The 21,185-nt window shown below is 39.4% G+C and overlaps 2 protein-coding genes across 3 annotated transcripts in view; one reads left to right on the top strand and one right to left on the bottom strand.

Moving 5' to 3' along the window:
* Nucleotides 1-10,500, top strand: part of fancl (FA complementation group L) — an 18,119-nt gene extending 7,619 nt beyond the window's left edge. The window contains exons 7-14 of the mRNA XM_060872619.1: nt 168-236; nt 7,123-7,273; nt 7,356-7,439; nt 8,375-8,420; nt 8,531-8,612; nt 9,482-9,598; nt 9,736-9,807; nt 10,286-10,500. Of these exons, the coding sequence (XP_060728602.1) occupies nt 168-236; nt 7,123-7,273; nt 7,356-7,439; nt 8,375-8,420; nt 8,531-8,612; nt 9,482-9,598; nt 9,736-9,807; nt 10,286-10,321 (657 nt within the window). The 3' untranslated portion in view covers nt 10,322-10,500. The remainder of the gene's footprint in view (nt 1-167; nt 237-7,122; nt 7,274-7,355; nt 7,440-8,374; nt 8,421-8,530; nt 8,613-9,481; nt 9,599-9,735; nt 9,808-10,285) is intronic.
* Nucleotides 10,197-21,185, bottom strand: vrk2 (VRK serine/threonine kinase 2). Of its 2 annotated transcripts, none has more exons than XM_060872617.1 (14): nt 21,131-21,185; nt 20,669-20,808; nt 20,103-20,158; nt 19,594-19,663; nt 18,976-19,063; nt 18,767-18,875; nt 18,368-18,460; nt 18,059-18,191; nt 14,526-14,646; nt 13,699-13,757; nt 12,832-12,992; nt 11,199-11,315; nt 10,971-11,128; nt 10,197-10,750 (listed from the first exon to the last, which is right to left on the bottom strand). In XM_060872617.1, the coding sequence occupies exons 1-14, from the start codon at nt 21,139-21,141 to the stop codon at nt 10,402-10,404; spliced, it is 1,665 nt and encodes a 554-aa protein (XP_060728600.1). In that variant the 5' UTR covers nt 21,142-21,185; the 3' UTR covers nt 10,197-10,401. The 2 variants fall into 2 exon arrangements, with proteins under 2 accessions (XP_060728600.1, XP_060728601.1); XM_060872618.1 differs by having other exon boundaries at nt 10,596-10,736; nt 10,970-11,128.

The raw sequence follows: 21,185 nt of genomic DNA, 5'->3' as shown, positions 1-21,185 counted from the left end.
AAAATAATAACCGTAGGAGTAGGTGGAGTATCGATCATACTTTCCGTGGGTGAGATTGTGGTTTAAAAAAAAATGCTCCAAAATGCACCTCTAATTTATTTGCCTGTCAGTCATAGAAAATAAGATTGTTGGAGTAATGTTATTTTTCTATGTTCTGGTCTTCTCAGTACCCAGCAGAAGCTCCAGAATGTTCTGCAGACCTGCCTGTCCCATTGGTCATTACATGGAACCCACAGGTACAATGTTTTGGTCACACACACACACACACACATACACGGGATACTTAAAATGCTTTGGTTTTTTTATTTGATGTTTGAGACACTGGCACTGCAGCTCATCCACACCCTTCTGAATTCTGCTCAGATTTTTTAATTGGCCTCTTTTTACTCAACAATGCAAGCACAATGGTGCTAATTACTTCAAGGTTGGCAGTTGAAGACATGTTTGTGTTGATGATGAAAGGTGTTTTTGTACAGCATTGTTACTTTTTTCCTGGAGTTTGCAGCTCCTCAGAGGCTTCAGGTTTGCCAGATGAACTGAGAGGACAGTGATGAGACAGTGTGATAAAGGGAAAAACACTAATAAGACAACTCCCTTTATGTCTCTAAAAGTAGAGAAGTTTGCAACCCCATGCATCAAGCTAAAGAAGAATCAGATCACAGTCGTGTTTCATTATCAGTCCCCATACAAGAGTGTTCTACAGTAGTGTTGAAGGTGAACGTTTTTTTTTTTCTAGTTGGATTGTTCTGTTCCATGTGTATCGTGGCAGTAGTACACGGCTCTCTGGCGGTGAACGCCAGCTCAGCACCTTCTGCTTCCTGCCGCCCTGCTGGGATGCTGATATCTTCATGTATCTTCTCTGTTCTGAGAAAGATCTGCCCCCTTCCTTTCCAGCTGATTTAAATGAATAATTATACTGCATGTCATTGCAAGACCATAATTCATGCTAGATATACAGTCCTGATAGGAGGCTTTTGCTCTTCTGGGCTCTCTGTATGACGGCACATGAAGCAGTGCAGGTGTGGCTCTGCAGGAACACAGCTCAGTCAGTCACCCAGCCAGCGTCCTGCGGACTCGTTCATCAAACTCATCAAGCCTGAGTGCACACGAAATGTGCCATAATTGTGCATATGGTAATAAAGCCTGATATTAAAAGTGAAGCTTGTGCTTTTGCTTCAAATCTGAGGCCACGCACAGACACGTTCTTTCCTCTAGAACAGCTTAATCAAGCACACCCTTGGATAAATAACATAACTATGTCAAATATTAAAGGGAATGGTTAGGTAAAACTTGTGTTTATGTCTAGCGGTTTTAATTCTAAGTGCTCACACCCAGTCTACGAGTTAAATGATGCACTGAGCTACAACTAATAAGGAAGGAAAATATACCCAAGCTGTGACACATAAAAGAACTTAATTGGCCACTACTAAGAACATGGAGATTGACAAGATTACATAATTACTGTTTGGATTTGCTTCTATCCATAAAGCTTAATCATCAAACACTGTGCTGACTGCTTTTTTAAAAACATACCATTAGGGTCGCTATGGCATAATTTAAAATTTGTATCTTCCATCATGGCTCATCAGCTATTTGCCACTTTCTTTCATTTCTTTCACTTGAGAAGTCTTTCTATATGAATTTGTGTCTTTCACTCCTCACATGCGTTTGCCACTAACAGTCATTTTATTATTATTATTTATCCATGTTGAAAATATCTATGGTAAACATTTAACCATGTGGGTGCAGGGCAGGTGATGTCAGTGGGGGTGAGGACACATTTTCATTTTAAGCTGTTTCTTAACTTTTTTATTTAAATTCAAATTGTCAGAATACCACTTTACAAACATTACAAATGATTTGTTTTCACTTTACGCAATGGTTCATTTAATTGAAATTGTTTCACTCACAAGCAGGGGTAAAGGAAACATGTCTCAATGCCCAGTGCTCGCAGAACTGAAGAGCTCTCACATCTGATAGCTTCTCTGCATGCTAACTTCACTGCTCCATGATCCTTTGTTTACAATTCACAGCACCTTGTACTCATTTTTAATACACACTCGTGCCTACTGTTCTGTAAATCTCATGGGAAAGCTGCCAAATGACAATTATTTATGACATGCAGATACAGTATCTTTTGATTTAATGGAGCAGTTTACAAAATGTGATTTTTTTTTTTTTTTTTTTTTCTTTCTTTCTTTTTTTTTTTTTTACTAGTAAAGTTCTAAATAACCTTGACTTGGTGTCAATGCTATTTATTTTTTCATGTTGATGATTGCAAGTTAATTTGGAAAACAGATTACATTGTCATCATTATTATGAAAATGATCACACCACGTGATTAGCACAGTCAGTGGATGAAAACAATTAAATGTTACTTGGATGCTTGCCCGAATGCTAGAAATTGTTCGGCATCATTTTGTGTCAAATACAGAAATATTACACCTTTTTGTCCATTTGTATCTATCTGGAGATACTTGAAGAATGAACTAGTTGACACGTCTCAGTACTACGCAACAATTTTTCTTTGTGGTACTAGGGCATCGATGTTTCTCATCACATATTATAATGTGTGTTATTTACATAGTACACACATTTGCAGAGTAGCACTAACTGGTGTAGATCTGACAATTTGGCCATCCTAAATACAAAAACATCTGGATTAATATTGGTGATCTTTCCAAAAACTGTTCAAGCCAATTAAAAGAAGACGTCTGAAGATGTTGTTTTTGAACTTCTCTTTCTGTTACTCTGCTCATTCTAGTCTGTGACGTACCCAGTCATCACAACTATGGCAGAAAATACTGAAAACATCATAACCCTAAAAAGACCAACTCTGCCTTCTTGATATTTAAGTGTAGCCTTGCTTTTACACTATACATAATTCTCCATCATTAACTTGCATGAGAAAACTCATTAAGGGGTTTAAGATACATCATGAGGTTCCCTGCTTGTATTTATTTATTCGCCTCATACTCATTCTCTTTCCAAGCAAATTTAGGAATATGCATTGTTGACCATTATGAAGTGAGACTTAATTAGAATAGTTAACAATGTGGAGAATCGGCTCACACTATGAAGCATGGATCTTTGTGCCACTCTGCATTTTACGCTTATTTCCCGTCAGAATTCAATTACAAAGACATTTCCTTTGGACCATATATTGATATAAAAGTGTAACTGTAGTCGCACAACTGGCATTAATTGGAAAGTAATTGTAGAGTTTGTGCACCTGTGCAATGTTAAATTGTGTGCACTCTGCTGGCACAGTGACCCATCGTTTCTGGTTCATTTTCTCTCCATGTCAGGATGCTTTTCTTTTCTTAGGTGGCTCGCTCACATTAATGCTTTCCACCCTATGCTGTCTTCTTCACCTAAATTCACATCACATCTTATGCCTTTCTTTTAGACTGCAATCTCTGTATTTTTCTCTCCTTCTTTATTCAGTCCCCTGATTTGTGATGGATGGATGGATGGATAGATGGATGGATAGATAGATAGATATCTCTCATCATATGGAATAGAAGCCTTTATATGTCACATATACTGTACATTACAGCACAGTAAAAATCTGGTGGTCAGAGAGGATACAGCAGCCCTGGAGCAGTCAGGGTGAAGGGCCTTGCTTAAGGGCCCAACAATGGCAGCTTGGCAGTGCTGGGGCTTGAACCCCACTGCTCAACCACTGCATATGTGGATGGAGGTGGGGTGTTTTAATCTGTCTTGCTCAACATGAAGTCAATGAGCCATCAATTTTTGTTGTGGCCAATTACAGGTTTGTGTGGGTCGTGTGCACGTTCTGTTCCTTCAGTTTAACATGTATAGAAATGTATGAGGGAATCAAGCACATAATCAACAGCAGCTCAAATACTCAAATTATGTAACAAAAGAAAAGATGCACAAAATTACATCCCTTATATGGCTGTACTTCTCCTTAAAGTCTTTCTAAATTGGCAGCTTTATGTGGTCAGAGGTATTACAATGGAGCAAAATGAGGCTACTGATGACGAGGGTGATTTAACATTTACCCTTGTGCCTAGGTTTATACGTAAGTCGGTATGCTTTTGTGCAGGGTGGTGGTATAGTTTTTGTTTAAAATACCTTGGTTGCATATTTCCTTGTGAGATTTATGCCTTAAACATCATAACTGCTTCCCTGGCATGACGTCAAAAAGTCCAGTTACAACGCAGGTTTAGCTCAGCGCACATTGTCATTCATTCATGCATTCATCTTTTCGTCTTTTATTACCATTTATCCTGGTCAGTGTCTCAGTATTCTAACATATTCTAATAGCTTTTAGCAAAGTCATGGAAAAATATGCAGAAAATAAATAAACATGCACAAGTGTTAAGTCTATGTTGGATACCTATCGCATATAGCCAAAGTTTTTAAATAGCATTGAGGAGTAACACATAAACATATACAGCCTCAGACGGCTGAACATCTACCACCAAATACGGACACTGAAAAAGTCCAACATTAGAACTTTGTTACAAAACAATTGTTAACTGTTACAGCCTCAAGACATCAATGAGATCTTTAGGGCATTGTGATTTTTCTGCATTATGGTTTATTATGCATTATGGGCCAGTTTTTGGCCCATTCTATTTCCCAAGGTTACAGGGTTTCTGATTGACTCACAATTTTGTTATTTGTTAGTGTTATTTGCAGGGAAGAAGCCCTGCACTTTGCTTCCATCTCTGTACTTCACTGTAGAGTGTTCTTGGGATCATGCATACCATGCTTCTTTCTCCAAACATGGTTTAATTGTTTTGCTTGTTGGTTTCATCCTTTTGCTCCGAGTTTCTGATTTTCCTAAATGTGTGGGTGCAACTTTTAGACTCGCACATACTTCTCTTTTTAGCTGAGGTGTTTTATGTGAGGTTTAGGAACAGATGATTCTGCAGTGCACTTAACTGCCTCTTGTTCTGTTCTACCTGTTGTTTTCAGGTTATCCTGCAACTCTTTTTTTTTTTTTTTTTTTTTTTAAGGGACTTTATTGATGGGAGGGTAATAAGTATTCAGACACTTTAATGATAGTGTGTGTGTAAGCCTGAAGTTAGTGGATATTCACACTAGAAATATATAAACTAACAAAGGTAATTTCATCATCAAGCCATGATTGGCAGGAGATTGAGTCACCTCCACTGATGAATATGATCAGTAAGTAAAGTGGCATCTTCATTTAAGACTGTGATGTAAAAGTGAACAGCATGTAGAGGAAAAACTGGCTTGCACTGCAGAAACCTCACCTCGTCATTGCTATATAAATACTGGTTTAGTGGAGCTGTGCTAAAAGCAATCTGGTTATATGAAAAGTAAGCGAGTGGATGTGTGGGGTACAATGAGAGAACGGCGCAGTTTATCTGGATACCTTGTGTACTACTACTAATATTTTACCCTTAATGTGTTTAGTGTGGCTCAAATAAAGTGTGGCCTGTTACAAGGGATAAACCCAGTGGTCTTGCTTTTCTTGCAAAGAGGATCTGGTGTCCAGACAAAATCTTTCTGTGGGTTAAGATTAAAGACCGTGCACTGGAACGATTCTTAGAGCAGATCGCCACGCTCAACCTGCGTTTACTCACATTGACAGCACAGAGTGAAGCACAGCCAACCACCATCAGTTATCAATCAGCAGCTATGATTTATGAGCTGCCGTCTTTAAACTGTAACTTCTGCCTCACAGCTGAGCAAGCTCCACAGGAACGAGATCCCCTAGTGTTTTTGTGTATGTTAGAATGCAGAAAACTGTAATGTAGAACCCTATATGAGCTGTCTGGGGTGTGCGGTAATTAAACACTATTGCTCGGTTTCACTTGTTTGCTATTGCATGGGATGTGTTCTTCCTTTCTCAGTCAGTATTTTTATTAGTGTGTTTCTCATTTTGTTCTCTCATCACTAGTTTGCTGATGGGTTGATGGAAATCCAGTGACTTCAGAGCCTTGTTTTTTGTTTGGTTCTTCTAAATATGATAGCTGGTCTTGGCTAAGTGTTCTTTGAAAGCTCTTAACCAGACATTTTGGGTTGTATTTATGATGGAAATTACAGAACTGTAGATGTGTTAGCTAAAAGACTAATGCATAGTTTACCTTTATAGTGCTACCTGAAAGCAACTTGCTAAAGAACCTACCAGAAGCTATAAACTACCTAAACATTTTAGCCAAATATTAAAGTGGCAGGAGAGTTGAACAGCCAACGGTGCAGTTAGCAACACTATATGGCCAAAAGTATGTGGATGCCTGACCATCTCCTCTATATGTTCCTCCCCAAATGTTTGAAATACACAATTATATAAAATGTTCACTATTTAGCATTGAGATCGCTATTCTCACTTTGACCAATTTTGACCAATTTTCAAGGTTACAAAACTTCCATTTAATAATTTGTTCATTTAGAGAGAGTAAAAGGGTCTGGGTTTTATTTATTTATTTATTTATTTTTAGTTTTGTTTGTTTGTTTGTTTATTTATTTATTTCATTTATAAATGACAGCTAATCCACATTAGAATTTTCACCCTACTGGCACATTCTGCAAAAACCCAAATCTTAAGCAAAAAATGATACACCACAGATAACAAAGGATTAATTGTATTTATCCAGCAAACATACTGAAGGCAGACAGAGAATCATGTTTAACCTGTAACTACAGACAGATGGACAGACTGATCCTCCACCTCCACTCTCTCCCACTCTGTTGGCATCTGTGTAAGGGAAAAGCGTTTTCTTGTTCTGTTATGTAAGATTTTATTTCCTTTGTGCTTCTTCTTGGGTGATCTACAGAAACAATATCTAAAACATGATCGTGTCTGTTTATTCATTTATTGTAAATGATACAGAGCTTTAGCCAAGTGGATTTTTGTGCTGAGAATGCTTTTCCAACACAATTCAGTTTCAGATTTCATATGTGACGCTATGAGGCTTTAACATCTTTAACTCTGCACTTGTGTATACTCAATAAATTGAGGTTTGAGCTGTAGCTGTGTCTTGTACGATCAGGTATTCGGTGTCGGATGTGCGGTTGTTTTTGTGACTGAGGCCGTAATGCATGCACGCAATTTAACATATAAAGCAATGTATTTGATTACACAATAAACATAAATATCCCATCCTTTGTTACACACAGAGCAATTTAGCCCACATGCATAGCCAGTTCCTGCTGATTGTGGAGGCTTTGGCTGAATTCTGGGCAGTGATGGATGAGATTGATGAGCACACCTGGGTGCTGGAACCTGAAAAACCCAGCAGAGCAGACACTATGAGAAGGATCGCTATTGGTAATCTGCTGCCATCCTCATTGTGGTTTTAATAAATCTACCATCTTATTACAGCAACTGACCTCAACCTTGTTGTGCCTAGGAAACAACATCTCCATAAAGGTTGAGATCGACCCCAGGCACCCAAAGATGTTGCCAGAATGCTGCCTGCTTGGAGCTGAGCATGGTGGGTATTTTTAATATCTGCAAATCTGCCCAAGATTTGCTCATCCAGTTAAAATGACCTGTTTGTTCTTGAATGGCATTTCCCATATGAACAGTCCATATCCATCAATTTCATTTATCACCTTGGTTTTCCAATTACCTCTGTTCTTAAGTGTACATCACATGAAGGTTTTATTACATTTAACACAGGATTGCTACAGCATGATTGGCTGACAAGCTACAATATGTAACGTCCTTCTAGATTTAGAGAGAGATTTTGCTAGAATGGAGGTCAGTTTGCACTATTTAAGCCTCTGTGATTGTTTCTTTAAATCCAAGGTCATGCTTGGCTGACAGTGGCGCACAGAACATATTGTTGGTTGCCTAGCAATGTTATTCATTGATATTAAATCCACACTTCGATAGTCAAGACAGTGGCAGACGCGGACCCTCCGAGCTAGGGGTCAGACAGAAATATTGCTTTTTGCATTTACAAATGACAAACAGAGCGAGCGACTCACCTTCCTCACAGATTGATCTCTCAGGGTGGAGCAGCCATGATGAGCACGTTTTATGTGAATTATTTGAATATTTCCCTCCCTGTCAGAATGTTTGTCACAGTAGGAAGTGCCCGGCTCTACCGTGGCATTTCTAAGAGAAAGGAGAGATTAGTGGTAAGAAATGGCACGGCTGTGCATTGTCTGTCAGCGCACTACAATCAGGGTGACGGGCATTGAATGAAAGATGAGGTGCAGTTAATTGAAACTGCTCTGGTGTACTACAAAGCGAGCCCTTTCATATAGAACATTCCCTCAGGCTTGTTTTGCTACTTTGTTTGAGTGGGACATTTTTTTTTTTTTTCTTTTTTCAAGCTCATTTCTTTACAATATACAAGTATTTAGTATTAATTTAAAGTGCTATAGCTGTTTGGTGCATGTCATTGTTGTTATTTTGCAGTGGTAACCCCCCTGAGGAGTAAGCTGAACGCGAACATGCATTTATGGTAAGGAGACAGTAATTAATTGCTTCTTTGTCCTGATCTCCTCAGACATTACACTACCACAGCCGTGTTTTTGTGTTCTATGAGTGAATATAGGTCTCTCATTCTCTCAGGAACCCTGACTGCAGCGTCCTGCAGAACATGAAGGATGTTATGGAGATAGAATTCCCGTCACCTGCCACCCACGAAAAATCTGTACGTTGCATTTTCATGTCACACCACCACTTATAATTAGTCGCACATCTCGGTAACATTTTGGGTTTGCAAGATTTTTTTATTTATTTTTTAATCTGTAGAGGTGGCTCCCGAATTCCTTTAATTGGGTTGTTTACAGATAAGATCATTACAATAACAAAGGTGGCAGAATCCTCAGCACTATCAAGAGCTGTTTAATCATAGATTCACAAATTATTCCCCCCCCTCCACCTCAGTGTGTGTGACTGCTGGTGGGTTGAAAGGGCGCTGTGTTTATTCACAGTCTGCACCACTGATTAATGCTTGGCCATCATTAACATTCGAAAGAGTGAAAAGTTTACTTGACCAGATGTTTAAATTTTACCTGCCATCCTTTTAATGGATTGCTTGCAGGGGAAAAACTCTAATTATCAGAAAAGCAGTATGCAAACACAGAGTGGAGCGGAGAGGAGTGGAGGAGAACAGAAAAATGAGGGAATAAGGGGAAAGATGTATGAAGGCTCTCCAGACTCAGTTTGGCATCTTGCAAAAGAGGAGGATTCTGTGAAGTGGAGGTCAAGTATACACAGGGTTGATAAGCCCACCTGAGTCTTCTCACCCTAGTGGAAACAAATATGAACCTCCATGCATTACAGCCTCTCAGCCAGCAGAGAAAGAAGGAAAAAGAGGGAGGGGGATAAGTAGATGCAGATTTGAGATGGGAGGTGGTGTTCTTTTGATCATGCCCAAACCAGATATGAGCAAGAAAAAAAAAAAGATTATTATTTGTTTTAAGATGCTGTTCTGTTTGGGGGTGTAGCTGGATGTGAAATCTCTCACCATGGCCTTAAATCATCATCTAAACAATATACTTGTGTTTTTATGTTCAGAGTTTTAGTGCAGAGTGCGGCATCTGCTATTCATATCGCCTGGACTCTGCCATTCCAGATCAGGTGTGCAACGATCCACGCTGCGGGCAGCCTTTTCATCAGGCCTGTCTCTATGAGGTGAATACACTGATTGATCACTCGTACACCTTTTTAACCTACCATTACTCATCACATACCATTACCAATGAGCATGATTAGGACGCAGTTGTTTCTATCTCACATTATCGACTGGATTTGCTTTATTTTCATCGCAGTGGCTGAGAGGTTTGCCCACCAGTCGGCAGAGCTTCAACATTGTGTTTGGAGAATGCCCTTACTGCAGCAAGGTATTATTGTCATTATTTTAAACTGAATTAGTTATTTAACTCTTGGGTTCTTTTTGGGTCACAATGACTGTTTAAAATTTTTTTACTTCAAGAGGAACCATAATAATAATTTTTTTTTTTCCCTCCAGCTTGTTTGCCTTATTTTTACTTTTTGAATACTACACCATTATATTCAGGCTTTATTTTAACCTAGGAATAAAATCTGGTTTAAAATAAAAAGTGGTAAATGGAAAAATAAAACGAATAGCTGAAATCACTGTGCTGCATTTCCTCTGTGTGTTTTTTTCCATTCATCTACTGGACTGAGCATCCCACAGAAGTGGTCTTCTGTCTTTACTTTGACCCATAAAGAGAACATCAATGTGAAATAACGTTTTAGCATAACATGCTATTTGTTTAAAATTTATTTTCATGTACTATAAATTGATGATTAACAATGAGTTACTAAGACATTAATATTCAGTTTTTTTCCCCTCAGCCCATCACCGTGAAAATGGCCATTCAAAAACCGTGACCAGTCTGTAAAATGGATGCCAAGTTTCAGAAGGACAAGTAATTTTGTTACACTGGAATTAAAAACTGAACACCATGTGCTTAAAAGACAATAAAAGCAACCAGAAAAAGGAAGAGTGCAACAGTAATGATGCATGCATACATTTTACAACTCCACTGTATTAAAGGCTTGTCTTCTGAGTTCTGTCTATCCTTCCTGTTACTGTGTGTGTCATAGTGCACATTAGCATTCAACTGATGTCCATTATAATCATTTTCCTCCCAGCGGTTATCTTTTGGTTTATCCCAGAAGTCTTCCTGCTGGTGGTAAGATCTTCTCCAGTGGTCAGTATCATCAGGGTGGAAATCCTGACGCTCTGGCTTACTGTGCCATTTCCCCGTTTGCAGCCCATCTTCGTTTCTTCTCCTCAGTCCAACTGCCGGAGAGAATGCCAAAATATAAATAGTAAAGAGCGCATTGCATTTTTTTTTTTAATGTCAGACATAGTGGGAAGTGTAATAGTTATTGTCCTTGATTTCACTGAACCAACCTCAGGCATGCAATATAGATTTCTTTTCTTTATGCAGATGCATATTATTAAAATGTATTTGTTCACTGATGCATCCATTAAACTTTGTTTATTATGTGTTGGTGAGAGGCATGAATTACTTGTTCACGTCTCTGCTTTTGCTTTGTGCCCTCTCGTGTTTTGGGGTGGACTCTTGGTGGCAAAGGATCGCATTCATCATCCTGGTCTTCATCACTGTCCTTGGCTACACATCTAGACCGTGCACGTGTGGCAGCTGCAGAATTGGCCTTGTAAGGTTTCTATGGCGAAAAATTGGTATCAGGCTTTGTCTTTTTTGTATTTCAGGAAAATATGGAATTTATCCCTTACCTGTTCTTCAGTCATTACTTTCTCTTTGGTTCTGTAGCTAGGTTTAGTGTAGTCTTCATCATGAGTCACAGGCTTTGGTTTAGTTGGTCTTACTGCAGGCTGGGCCTGACTTGAGCTCTTTAAGAAGAAACAGTGAAAAACATCATTTGGAGAATTTCAAAAAGTTAGTAAGCTGCTTCAGAGAAAAGGGCTGACTGGAATGCTTGGTAACACAGCGGGAGCATAAGCCCTTGAGTTTGGCTGTACGCTCTCTCCTCTGTGCTCTCAACCTGACCTGGTTCCTGAGAGTAAAGCGCCTCTCCTGATTAATGACACCCAATGCTCTCCCTGAGGTGGCAACACTCCAAACTAAATTTGGCCACAGATCACTGCTGAGGTCAGGTGTAGGCAAAATAAACTCCAGGAGTGTTGGAGCGGTGTTAGAAGAGGTATACCTCTCTTGGCCTGATGCTGTTAGAGAAGAGGTGAGACACAAGGTTGACCTTGATAATGATGTTTTTACATTTTATTTAAAGAAATCAGAGCTTGACCCTGCAGCACGAGATGAACAGTAATCACAGAGAAAATATTACCACAAAGAAAAAGAGGGATTCAAAGCTTAATGCCTGTAGAGTTGACACTGAACTTTTCCATCTGTGCAGGAGGTTTGGCCAAGGTCAGAGACACTAAAGCTCATTCACCACCTCTGTATTCCTCTGAGCATTCTGAATGTGCACTGTATACTGTATGCAAACAATGCAGTGCATTTAAGAAGCCACATATTACAGAAGAAGAAAATATCAAAATTTCAAAAGGACAAGAATATTTGATATCAGAACACAAAAAGACAGTAAATTACATCCAAAATGTTATGACTTTACTGACTTCTACACTGACACCTACTCTTTAACCATAGATCAGACTGCTGGCCAGTTTCACATGGAAATGAGAGGCAAAGCAAATCCACTGTAATTTTAAGTGGTGATCTTTTGGCCTCAGCAAAATGTGTGCATTCAATAGCCTTAAATTGCCCTGCTTGGCCTTTCATCAAGTTCAGCAGTTCAAGTTAGCAATGAGGGGTGGTAAAGTGATTCTTACGGAATGAACGCCTCCACGCCGTTGCCTCTTGACAGGGTTAGTAGAGGTTAACCTATGACACCAAGTCAAGATTCCCTGCATCATTTAGCCATACAATGTGGAGAGAAGAAACGTAGTTCCTATTTCTTTTCACTATAATTCTTTATCTTAAAGAGCTGTGTGGAGAATAGTAATTTGGGTCAGTTGTGCAAAGCACATACATCTGTTGAAATACTATCTCCAACGTGTATATGATTCCTATAAATAAGAGGGATTTAATGAAATTGCTCCCTTACGTTCTGGAAGCCGTTTTAAGCTGTAGCTTCAAGCTGGAGGCTTTAGACAGGTCCGAGACTGTCACCACTCTGTAAATCTCCACTCCGCCCTCCTCTGCACTACCTCCAATAAGAGTGGGAGTGAGCATTCATGAAAAGAGGTCAGCAGAGGTTCTCTCAAACCTGAGCATCTTCTGCTCTCTCCCAGACAGATAAATCTACCGCAGCCCACAGGCTGCTCTCTGCTCATATGGTACCTATTAAGACAGGAACTCTTGCGGGCCAAGGCATTTCATGCTCACCCTTTTTGCTGTTGGCCTGGATGACTCTGCTGCTCTCGGTCTGGAGAGGTCCAGTGGGCCCCGGGGTCTGACATGTGATAGTACCTTCCTCAAAGCATCATAGTCTGGTTTTTCTTTGTAGCCAATTGTTCTCACAGCAAGCAGGAACTGGGCTACCTCAGCTGCGAAAAACAGAGGAAACAAGGCTAGTTAATCCCTTAAAGTAATTGGCAGACAATTAAGGTGGTCATGAATCAGCATTTAAATGCATTACTGCAATTTTAAATGACTGGCAGCTCAGCTAGTTGCATGACATATATGGATCACAATCCAGTGTGTTAACAAAATGCTGCATACAAATCATGAACCCATGACCCTGAACACCAGATCAACCAGAGCCAAGTGTCACGAGTGCATAAGTGCACCACATTTTAATTCTAAAGGAACAAAACAGGGCATCATACCCGTACATGGAGCCTGACAATAACACAACAGGGAACGATCCTCAATATTCAAACATGCACACAAAGGTGTGTCTAATATGGCTGCTTTCCATTCTTCAGTGTAATAAATAAGCTGCCATCAGCACTAGGCCAGTATGCAGCATCTCTCTAACGGAATGTATATCGCATGCATGGCAGTGATGCATGTTGGAGGCCTTATCTCTCTGGTCCAGCTGCAGCGAGTCTCTTAGGGTTGGGCAGAATAAGACCTCATCATAATCATAGATCACAAAGCCTCTTTTCAGGAGACATGCTTGCCCTTTTGCTCTGTGCTGCAAATAAAGATAATGCATGGCTGGTATGGACTGCTGATGGAGAAAAAGCAGGGTGGCACAGTCACTTAACCACACCTTGGTGATCACTGGATGTAGTCCTTCTCTCTTACCTAGACTGTTACCAGAGGTAGACAGCTGGATCACAGAGTCTGGCAGGTTATCCATGAGCCTAAAGTCAACAGAGGTTAAATTTTTAAAAAAAAAAGAATTTACAGGAAATTGTTATTCAAACCCTACCAATAATAGTTTAGATCAGGGGTGTCCAAACTATTCTGGATAGAGTGGGTGCAAGTTTTCATTCTAACCAAGTAGAAGCCACACCTGAGTTTACTCAAAGCCAAGATCAACTGATTAAGATAATCAGTTGATCCGGGTGTGTGTTCACGGTGTGTGTGTGTGTGTGTTCACTGTTGTGCGTGTGCACTTTGGATGGGTTAAATGCAGAGAACGAATTTTGAGTGGGTCACCATACTTAGCTGTATGTCACGTCACTCACTCACTATTAAACAGGTGGAGTCTGGTGTGGCTCCTGCTTGATTGGTATAAAAACTTACACCCACACCAGCCCTTTGTAGTTAATATTGGACACCCCAGTTTTAAACTTAGAACTGTATTTTAGCTTGAATTTATAGATATATAAAGTAGAAAACTGTACCCTTGTGTTTATTGTTTATATAACATTCATGTTTATATAAAATATGAATGGCTGTCAAAAGTTATGTCTCAAAGAAATCAGAGAAAAAGGCTTTTCTAGGCAATGAAGTCGTCCACATATTTTGTCAGTTACAAATTTCAACACTTTTACAAAGCTGTTCAGAGAACACTGGACAATGAATAACCGCAGCGGCTATGAGCCTGTGATCAACGGCCACCACATACACGGCTCTGTGCTGTTTCTGGACCTGTGAAAGAAGAAGGAAGAGGGAAGCGTGCGTACTTGGCCTTGGCCTCCTGGACCTGTACTGGATTCCTGAGCAGTGACAGCCAGGGGAGAGTTCCACACTGCCAGTGGAGCAGGCAGTAGCCCAGCACCTCCAGGTCCCCTCGTCTGGATGGGGCTGCCACAGAGAATATGCCAGAGAAAGAGAGAAGCACTGATCATACACACGGTATGGGGTGAGAAAAGAGGGAAAAGAGAGAGAGCTAAAGAAGAATATGAGAGAGATGAATACCTGGAATGATTTCATCTAAAAAAAAAAAAAAAAAAAAGGAATCCTTTGATTAAATGGTCTGTCGTTAGCCACTGAAATATGCCCTTATGAAAAAGACAGAAAGGGGGATAGCTATGAAGAGGAGTATTTTGTTTTTTCAGCTGGTGCTCTTGCCTAGCTAACAGACAAGCAGGGCCTGTCGAAAAGAGGTATAGATTGAAAAGAGTGGGTCAGTTTCCTCTCGTCTGTCCAGCAACCCCCCACGCACACACACTCGTCTGGTCTGAAGGCTCGTCCCAGGAACCTGATACTTGCGGCCTCTGACACGATCCAGACGGCCCATGGCCCGGACCGACACTTTCTCCACCACAGAGCCAGGCAGTAAAACAAAGAAATAAATGTCTGAGACCAAATTGTTCCCACATGTTACTGGATTCCGTAGGCTCTGTGCTGGCCATAAGAGAAGACCCAGAGATCAGCGTGTGTGTGTGTGTGTGTGTGTGTGTAGGACCTCCTCTACACCTTAACATCAGCTAGACCACATTACACAACTGCCATCTAGTGTAAACACATTTCTTCAGACATGCACTAGAAATATTTTAACCAGTCTTCTTTCTCGCTCTGCAAAGAGGCATTGAGATGACATTTCCTTCATCGCCCTCTCTTTAATTTCATCTCTCAGAACTGGCCATGTTTAGTCTGACCATATTTTATTCACTAGAGCATGCTAAAAACTTGCAGGATCAACACACTGCCTCTGAACTTTGAGAAGAGATGAGAACTGCAGTAAAGTCTTCTATAAAAAAATAAGGGCAAAAAAACAAAAGTACCAAATAATACTGGCTAGCATGAAGGATTTGAGAGAGCATAAATTTGGCAAATATTAAAGGCCGACCCACAGTGTTAAATATAAAATAAATACATGTGACTACAACTAAAATTGACAACATCACCTACCTTGGTTAAATATGTGGGTTAACATAACATTAAGTGGGTCCCTTCATGGAAAATCTCCAGTTCCATTTTGTCAATAAGGGTAAATTAAAGCACACGGCCTGTTCGTGCCTGGAGAGTTTATCAACTCAATACTGTAACTGCAGTCCATCTCCAGACAAATTACCTATTGACTGCATTCATCAAAGAGAAAAATCTCGGCCTAGATCCATGGCTGCCATTGATCTTGCCATGCCCATTAGGTGATCTTGCCTGCTAGCTAATCTCACAGCCAGGCCCAACAGGCCACACCATTTTAGTTTTCCCCTTTAATAAACCTGTAATTTAACCAATACAAAATTGTTTTTGATCTCAAAAAGACCTTATACATTATGATGACTTTAGACATAATATTAATTTTTTTCTGAACATGCTGGCCTTTGTACTGAGTCACTGACATTCAGTGCATAAATAACATTGCTTACTTTATTAGCACCGTGGTATGATTTTTGAAAGAGGAGAAAATCGGCTGCCTGGGTGGGACTGAAACTGAATCGGTTTTTAAACGAGCATCCGTGAGAACAAGGCGTTCCAAGCCAGACACAACACCTTCCATCAGTGCCAGGCTGTTGTTCATAATTATGGCCCATTGTTATTCAAATTACCTAAAGTGCTGTGTCAAACTCTTGAACCTCTCCTTCTGAATTTCAGCCATTTCTCTTCAGCCCTACAGGTGATAATTAGGCCTTTAGCACGGAGTTCAGCGGGAAGCAGAGTGCCTGTCTCCTCACTCCTCACCATGGTAACACATCAACATCTACGCAGGGTGCCAGGGGCCATGAGCAAAGGAACACTCCACAATCTGCATTCATCTACGGGGGCGACTCGACGCTAACGACCTACACAACAGCTGTCAGCTCATGATGAGAAGTCCACTACTGTGACACCAAAATCAGGTTCGTCACTTCTGTAAGGTTTGGAGTCGAGCTCAGCCAGGGAGCTATATGTTTTTCTCTAGTTCTCATTATTTTGTCCATCCTACGATTATAATACTCTGCTTTATACAATACAATTTATGTACCGTGACCACCTATGAATCCAAGGAGCAGAACATGGAATGAAGACCATATGTAAAACCATGAACCTGTGCAAATTACTAAGTCATGTAGAAAGAATATGGGTTTGTTCCAAAGAGTACAGACCCCTGTCTGTCTGAAGCTAAATGTGACTTTCATTCTTATAAAATATCTTGCACTTACAGTCTACATCATAACCATAGAAGTATTCCATGGTTATACAATTATTCAGCAGGACTCAGTTAATATCTTAAAAATTGGCACTCTTAAACTTATATTTTCTGCCGAGTCAGCATCATATCAATTATTTTCATATATTGAAACTCTGGGAACTGACAGAAACATAGCTATTAGGAAGCTTTACCTCAACATGGATTTAGTATTGAACTTCTCTACTACCTGTGCTCCTTTCCAGGCAAAGATATTGGCTTTGAGTCCCAGTCTAACAAAACATCAAAGCTTTAATTAATGGTAAATGCAAACAAGATGCAGGTTATCACTTGGACTATTTAGGGAATTGTTGAATTAAATCTGGCCAGGTACACACAACCAAGTCAATCAATATCCCGTAAAAAGACTGTATGCAATTTACGACTTAATGTGTTTCCAATATCTCGACCTAGAATTAAAGAGTGTGATATTCTGAACACAGTATGTGTACACTGTGCTTGATATTGAGAGTATAACACACACACTGTAAATACACAATCTGTACTAAAAACGTATGCAGAACATATTTATCATCATTTATTGACATTTTTAACTAAGTACATCTGGTTACTATCGGAAGTGAAAATAATAAATTCATTTCATTTAATCATTATATATTGCAATTCTAACCTAATTTCCTTATGGGAACCAACATCACTAAAAGTAAATTAGTATATATTTGCAACAGGAAATGAGTTGTCACTTATAATAGATAATCAGGATCCTCCACCTCAGTCTTTGCATCATAACCGGAGGTAAAAAGTGACTTGTGGCACAAATTGTCTTCTCTTCACTCGAGTGATCACTGTTCACTCTTGAATCGATTCTGAAATAATAGCTAAATAATTCATTCGGTTCTGTTCGATACATTTCTTGTTATTAACGTTAAGGTCATAAGGTCAAAACTATAAAAATGTTATGTTGTATATATTATTGACAGAAATGCAAAATTTTGGTCAAAACAAGATTATATTGGCTCCCTCTCCCACAAATTTCAGCTTTGGTGATATCCAATTGTAGGCCACCACAAATGTGTACTGATAATAATGAACAACAGTCTGAAATCAGTAGATTAAAATGAATGAATATATCAGCTTTACCTACACCTCTATGAGCATCAGTACTTGTATACTCAATCGTGCCATTGTGTCCTTTCTTTGGGTTTTCTTTGTAGTCTTTATGCTCTCCGTTAGGACAGTATCTATATGACAGACCATAGTCGGCCAAGTACACCTGCAAGGGATAATGAAATGACAGGTCAAATGTGAGATTCTTCTCCAGATGATGAAGCTTGGCCATGCCATTTTGGTGCTTAACAATTTAAAAACAATTACCTGTGCACTAAAATCCATACAGTGCAACATTGCTTTTTATTAGTCACATGCTAATATAGGCAGAAATTCACTTACATTGCCTGGGTCTCTGTGGCCCAGTAAGAGATTGGCAGCCTTAATGTCAGCATGGACATATTCGTTGTCATGAATATATTCCAGGATGTCCACCTGTTGCGTACAAAGTGACAAAGGGTAAGGTTAACAAATGAATAATTTAACCTATTCATAATGACCCGCCATAATGACTGCTGACAACATTCGACTCGTGTGGGTGAACTCGAGGGCTGTTCACTAAAATCATCTTCAAAACTGTTACAGTGACAGTGTTAATAGTATCCAGTTCAAACTGCCTGAACATAACCATAATAATGTTCATTATGATGGGGCTTAGATGCTAAGATCATGTTGCTGTAATTTATAATTCTATTTTCTTGCTATTAGACACAGTCAATCCACATACTAATGGTTACTTACCATGAGGCAGCCCAACTGCAACACTGTCTGCTTCTTCAGCCGTTCACTGTTTTCTACAAACACCTTCTGCAGGTCAGTGCCGAGGCGGTCCATCACCATGAACCTGTACCTGCTCAGAAAAACCAAAAGGTACATCTAGATAGCTAGAGTAAAGGCCAGAATTACTATTTTCATTGCCATCATCATGAATAGCACAGACCAAATCATACCTTTTTCCATTATGTTCAGAGAGTCCAGACCCCCAGTAGGTTGGGATCCCCAAAAAATGAAGCCTTTTGTCTCTCTTCCATTTGCTGACTAAAATATTCAAATAAATAACCATTAAATATTAATAGATCACATATCAAGTGTATTAATTATGTTTTACAGACACACAGGCACTCATTTCTGTGATAGAAATTTTGACTGGTGATGCACCAGACTGACAGCTGGCTATAAACTCTTTTGGAGAAATCATTGTCTGCAATTGGGTCACTCCACAACAAGGAAGGGCTTACGCTAACAACCGCAGAGGTGCATGTTTGCTTTGGCTTATTAATTCGTCCAGTGAGGCTAATTTACATCCACAGCCTCTTCATCAGTGACATGTACTCCAAGTGTGAGAACTCTCAGATGAAGTGGTCTGTAGCACTTTCATTTCACTACGCTCTCAAGAGTGCGTCTCTTCATTCTTTTACTTCACCATCGTTAACCCAAGTCTTTGAATGGATTTTGTGTGATAATACAACTGACTTGATTTAAAAGATTCGAAATGTGGAATACAAACGTGAATGCCAGCACTTTATGTATACAACCCCATATTATTTAGAGCTTGTCAATGCACTTACTGCTTTCAGGCTTTGCTGCTCTTTGATAAAACTTCAGCTCTGAGAACAGAGGTCCATTTTCATGATATTCCTGACAAGAAAAGACCAGTTATTATAAGCAAAACAGTTATGTGCAATATGCTAAAGGTTTTAAGACAAAAAAAAAATTCTGTGGTGAATGAAACCTTTAGGCTATATTTTAAAGAAGCATGCCAAAAAACAAGAAGAAACAGAAATGCCAAAGTGAGGGAAATCGAGATGGGATTATAAGATACAGTTTGTGTATGAACTTTGTGACATTTACTATATGCAGGAAAACTTCAAGTCCAGCACACTTGTTTTATCATTTTACATATTAGAGTAATATTGGGTTTCTGATAGTAATCCCATACTGACATTCTCATTGTAACTCATTCCATCATGATGGAGACTTCAAGATAATTTGCATCCTATGTTCACATGATCTATGTTCTATCTGTAATATTTCAGATCCGGAAATAATATTGCTGGAACATTAAAACTGTACTTACAACTTTAATCACATAATCAGTATCGTCTGTGACCGGTGACTCCACATCGTCTGAAGCTGGAACAAAAGACAAAGACCAGAAATAATCCAACGTATGGGACTGGTTTCTTACCAGATTATGAAAATTATACAACATCCAGGTCCTGATTTCTGATAATCCAACAATCAAAGTTAACTCTGTGGCACATCGTCATCCCAATAACATGCATGCTATCTAATCACATTTTCATATTTGACATATTATTTATATATATATATATTTATTTAATTTATTTTCACGTTTCATTATTTTTAAAAAGATACAACTGGCAACCCAATTACAGAACCACTGAACTCTTTTATTTAAGAATTAAATACTGACCAGATTTCAATCAGTCTGTCAATCATTCTGTAAATCAACCAGTCTGTCTGTGTGTCCGTCAATCAGTCTATCTGTCAATCAGTCAGTAGTCAGACCAGATTAAAGGCCTGTTTATTAAGTTACACAAATATAATTGTGTTACTAACTACATTTCGGGTGGTGAAGCCTTTTCCTCTACACAGAAGCATATTAAGATCTAAAGTTACCAAAGTAAATGAGTCCAAATCCTCCTTTTCCAATCATTTTGCCGAGACGCCACTTTCTCTTTTCTGTGTCCGTTAGTATCCATCCCTCAGGCAGCGGACAGGGCAGTGTTGTTTTCTTAGGAGCCATTGATGTCAGCCAGCTATATTTAAATGTAGTTTTAACTAAAACAGCGAAAGACAATGGGAATCTGGGGATTTTCACACGCGAAAAAATCCCCAAACTCCTCCGACTCTACACACAAATCGAAAGTGACCAAAACTAAAAGTGATACCGAAACCATAAGAAACTAGCCGGGTTACTCATACTTGCTAACTATGCTAATAAGTCGATATCTCGATTATTTTGGTACACAGCTAAAGTCTGAACGAACAATTTATGTTAGACAAACTTAACTTGTGAAATACAATCGATGGAAAATATCTAAAGTCGTTTTTTGGCCATCATTTCTATCTGACACATACCTGCAGTACATGTATTAACTTCCTGGCGGTTGGGGATTAGTCACTCCCGCTAAAC

The sequence above is a fragment of the Tachysurus vachellii genome, chromosome 6, assembly GCF_030014155.1.
Source record: "Tachysurus vachellii isolate PV-2020 chromosome 6, HZAU_Pvac_v1, whole genome shotgun sequence".
In the NCBI taxonomy this organism is placed as follows: Eukaryota; Metazoa; Chordata; class Actinopteri; order Siluriformes; family Bagridae; genus Tachysurus; species Tachysurus vachellii.
This window is presented reverse-complemented; position numbering and strand designations above follow the sequence as displayed.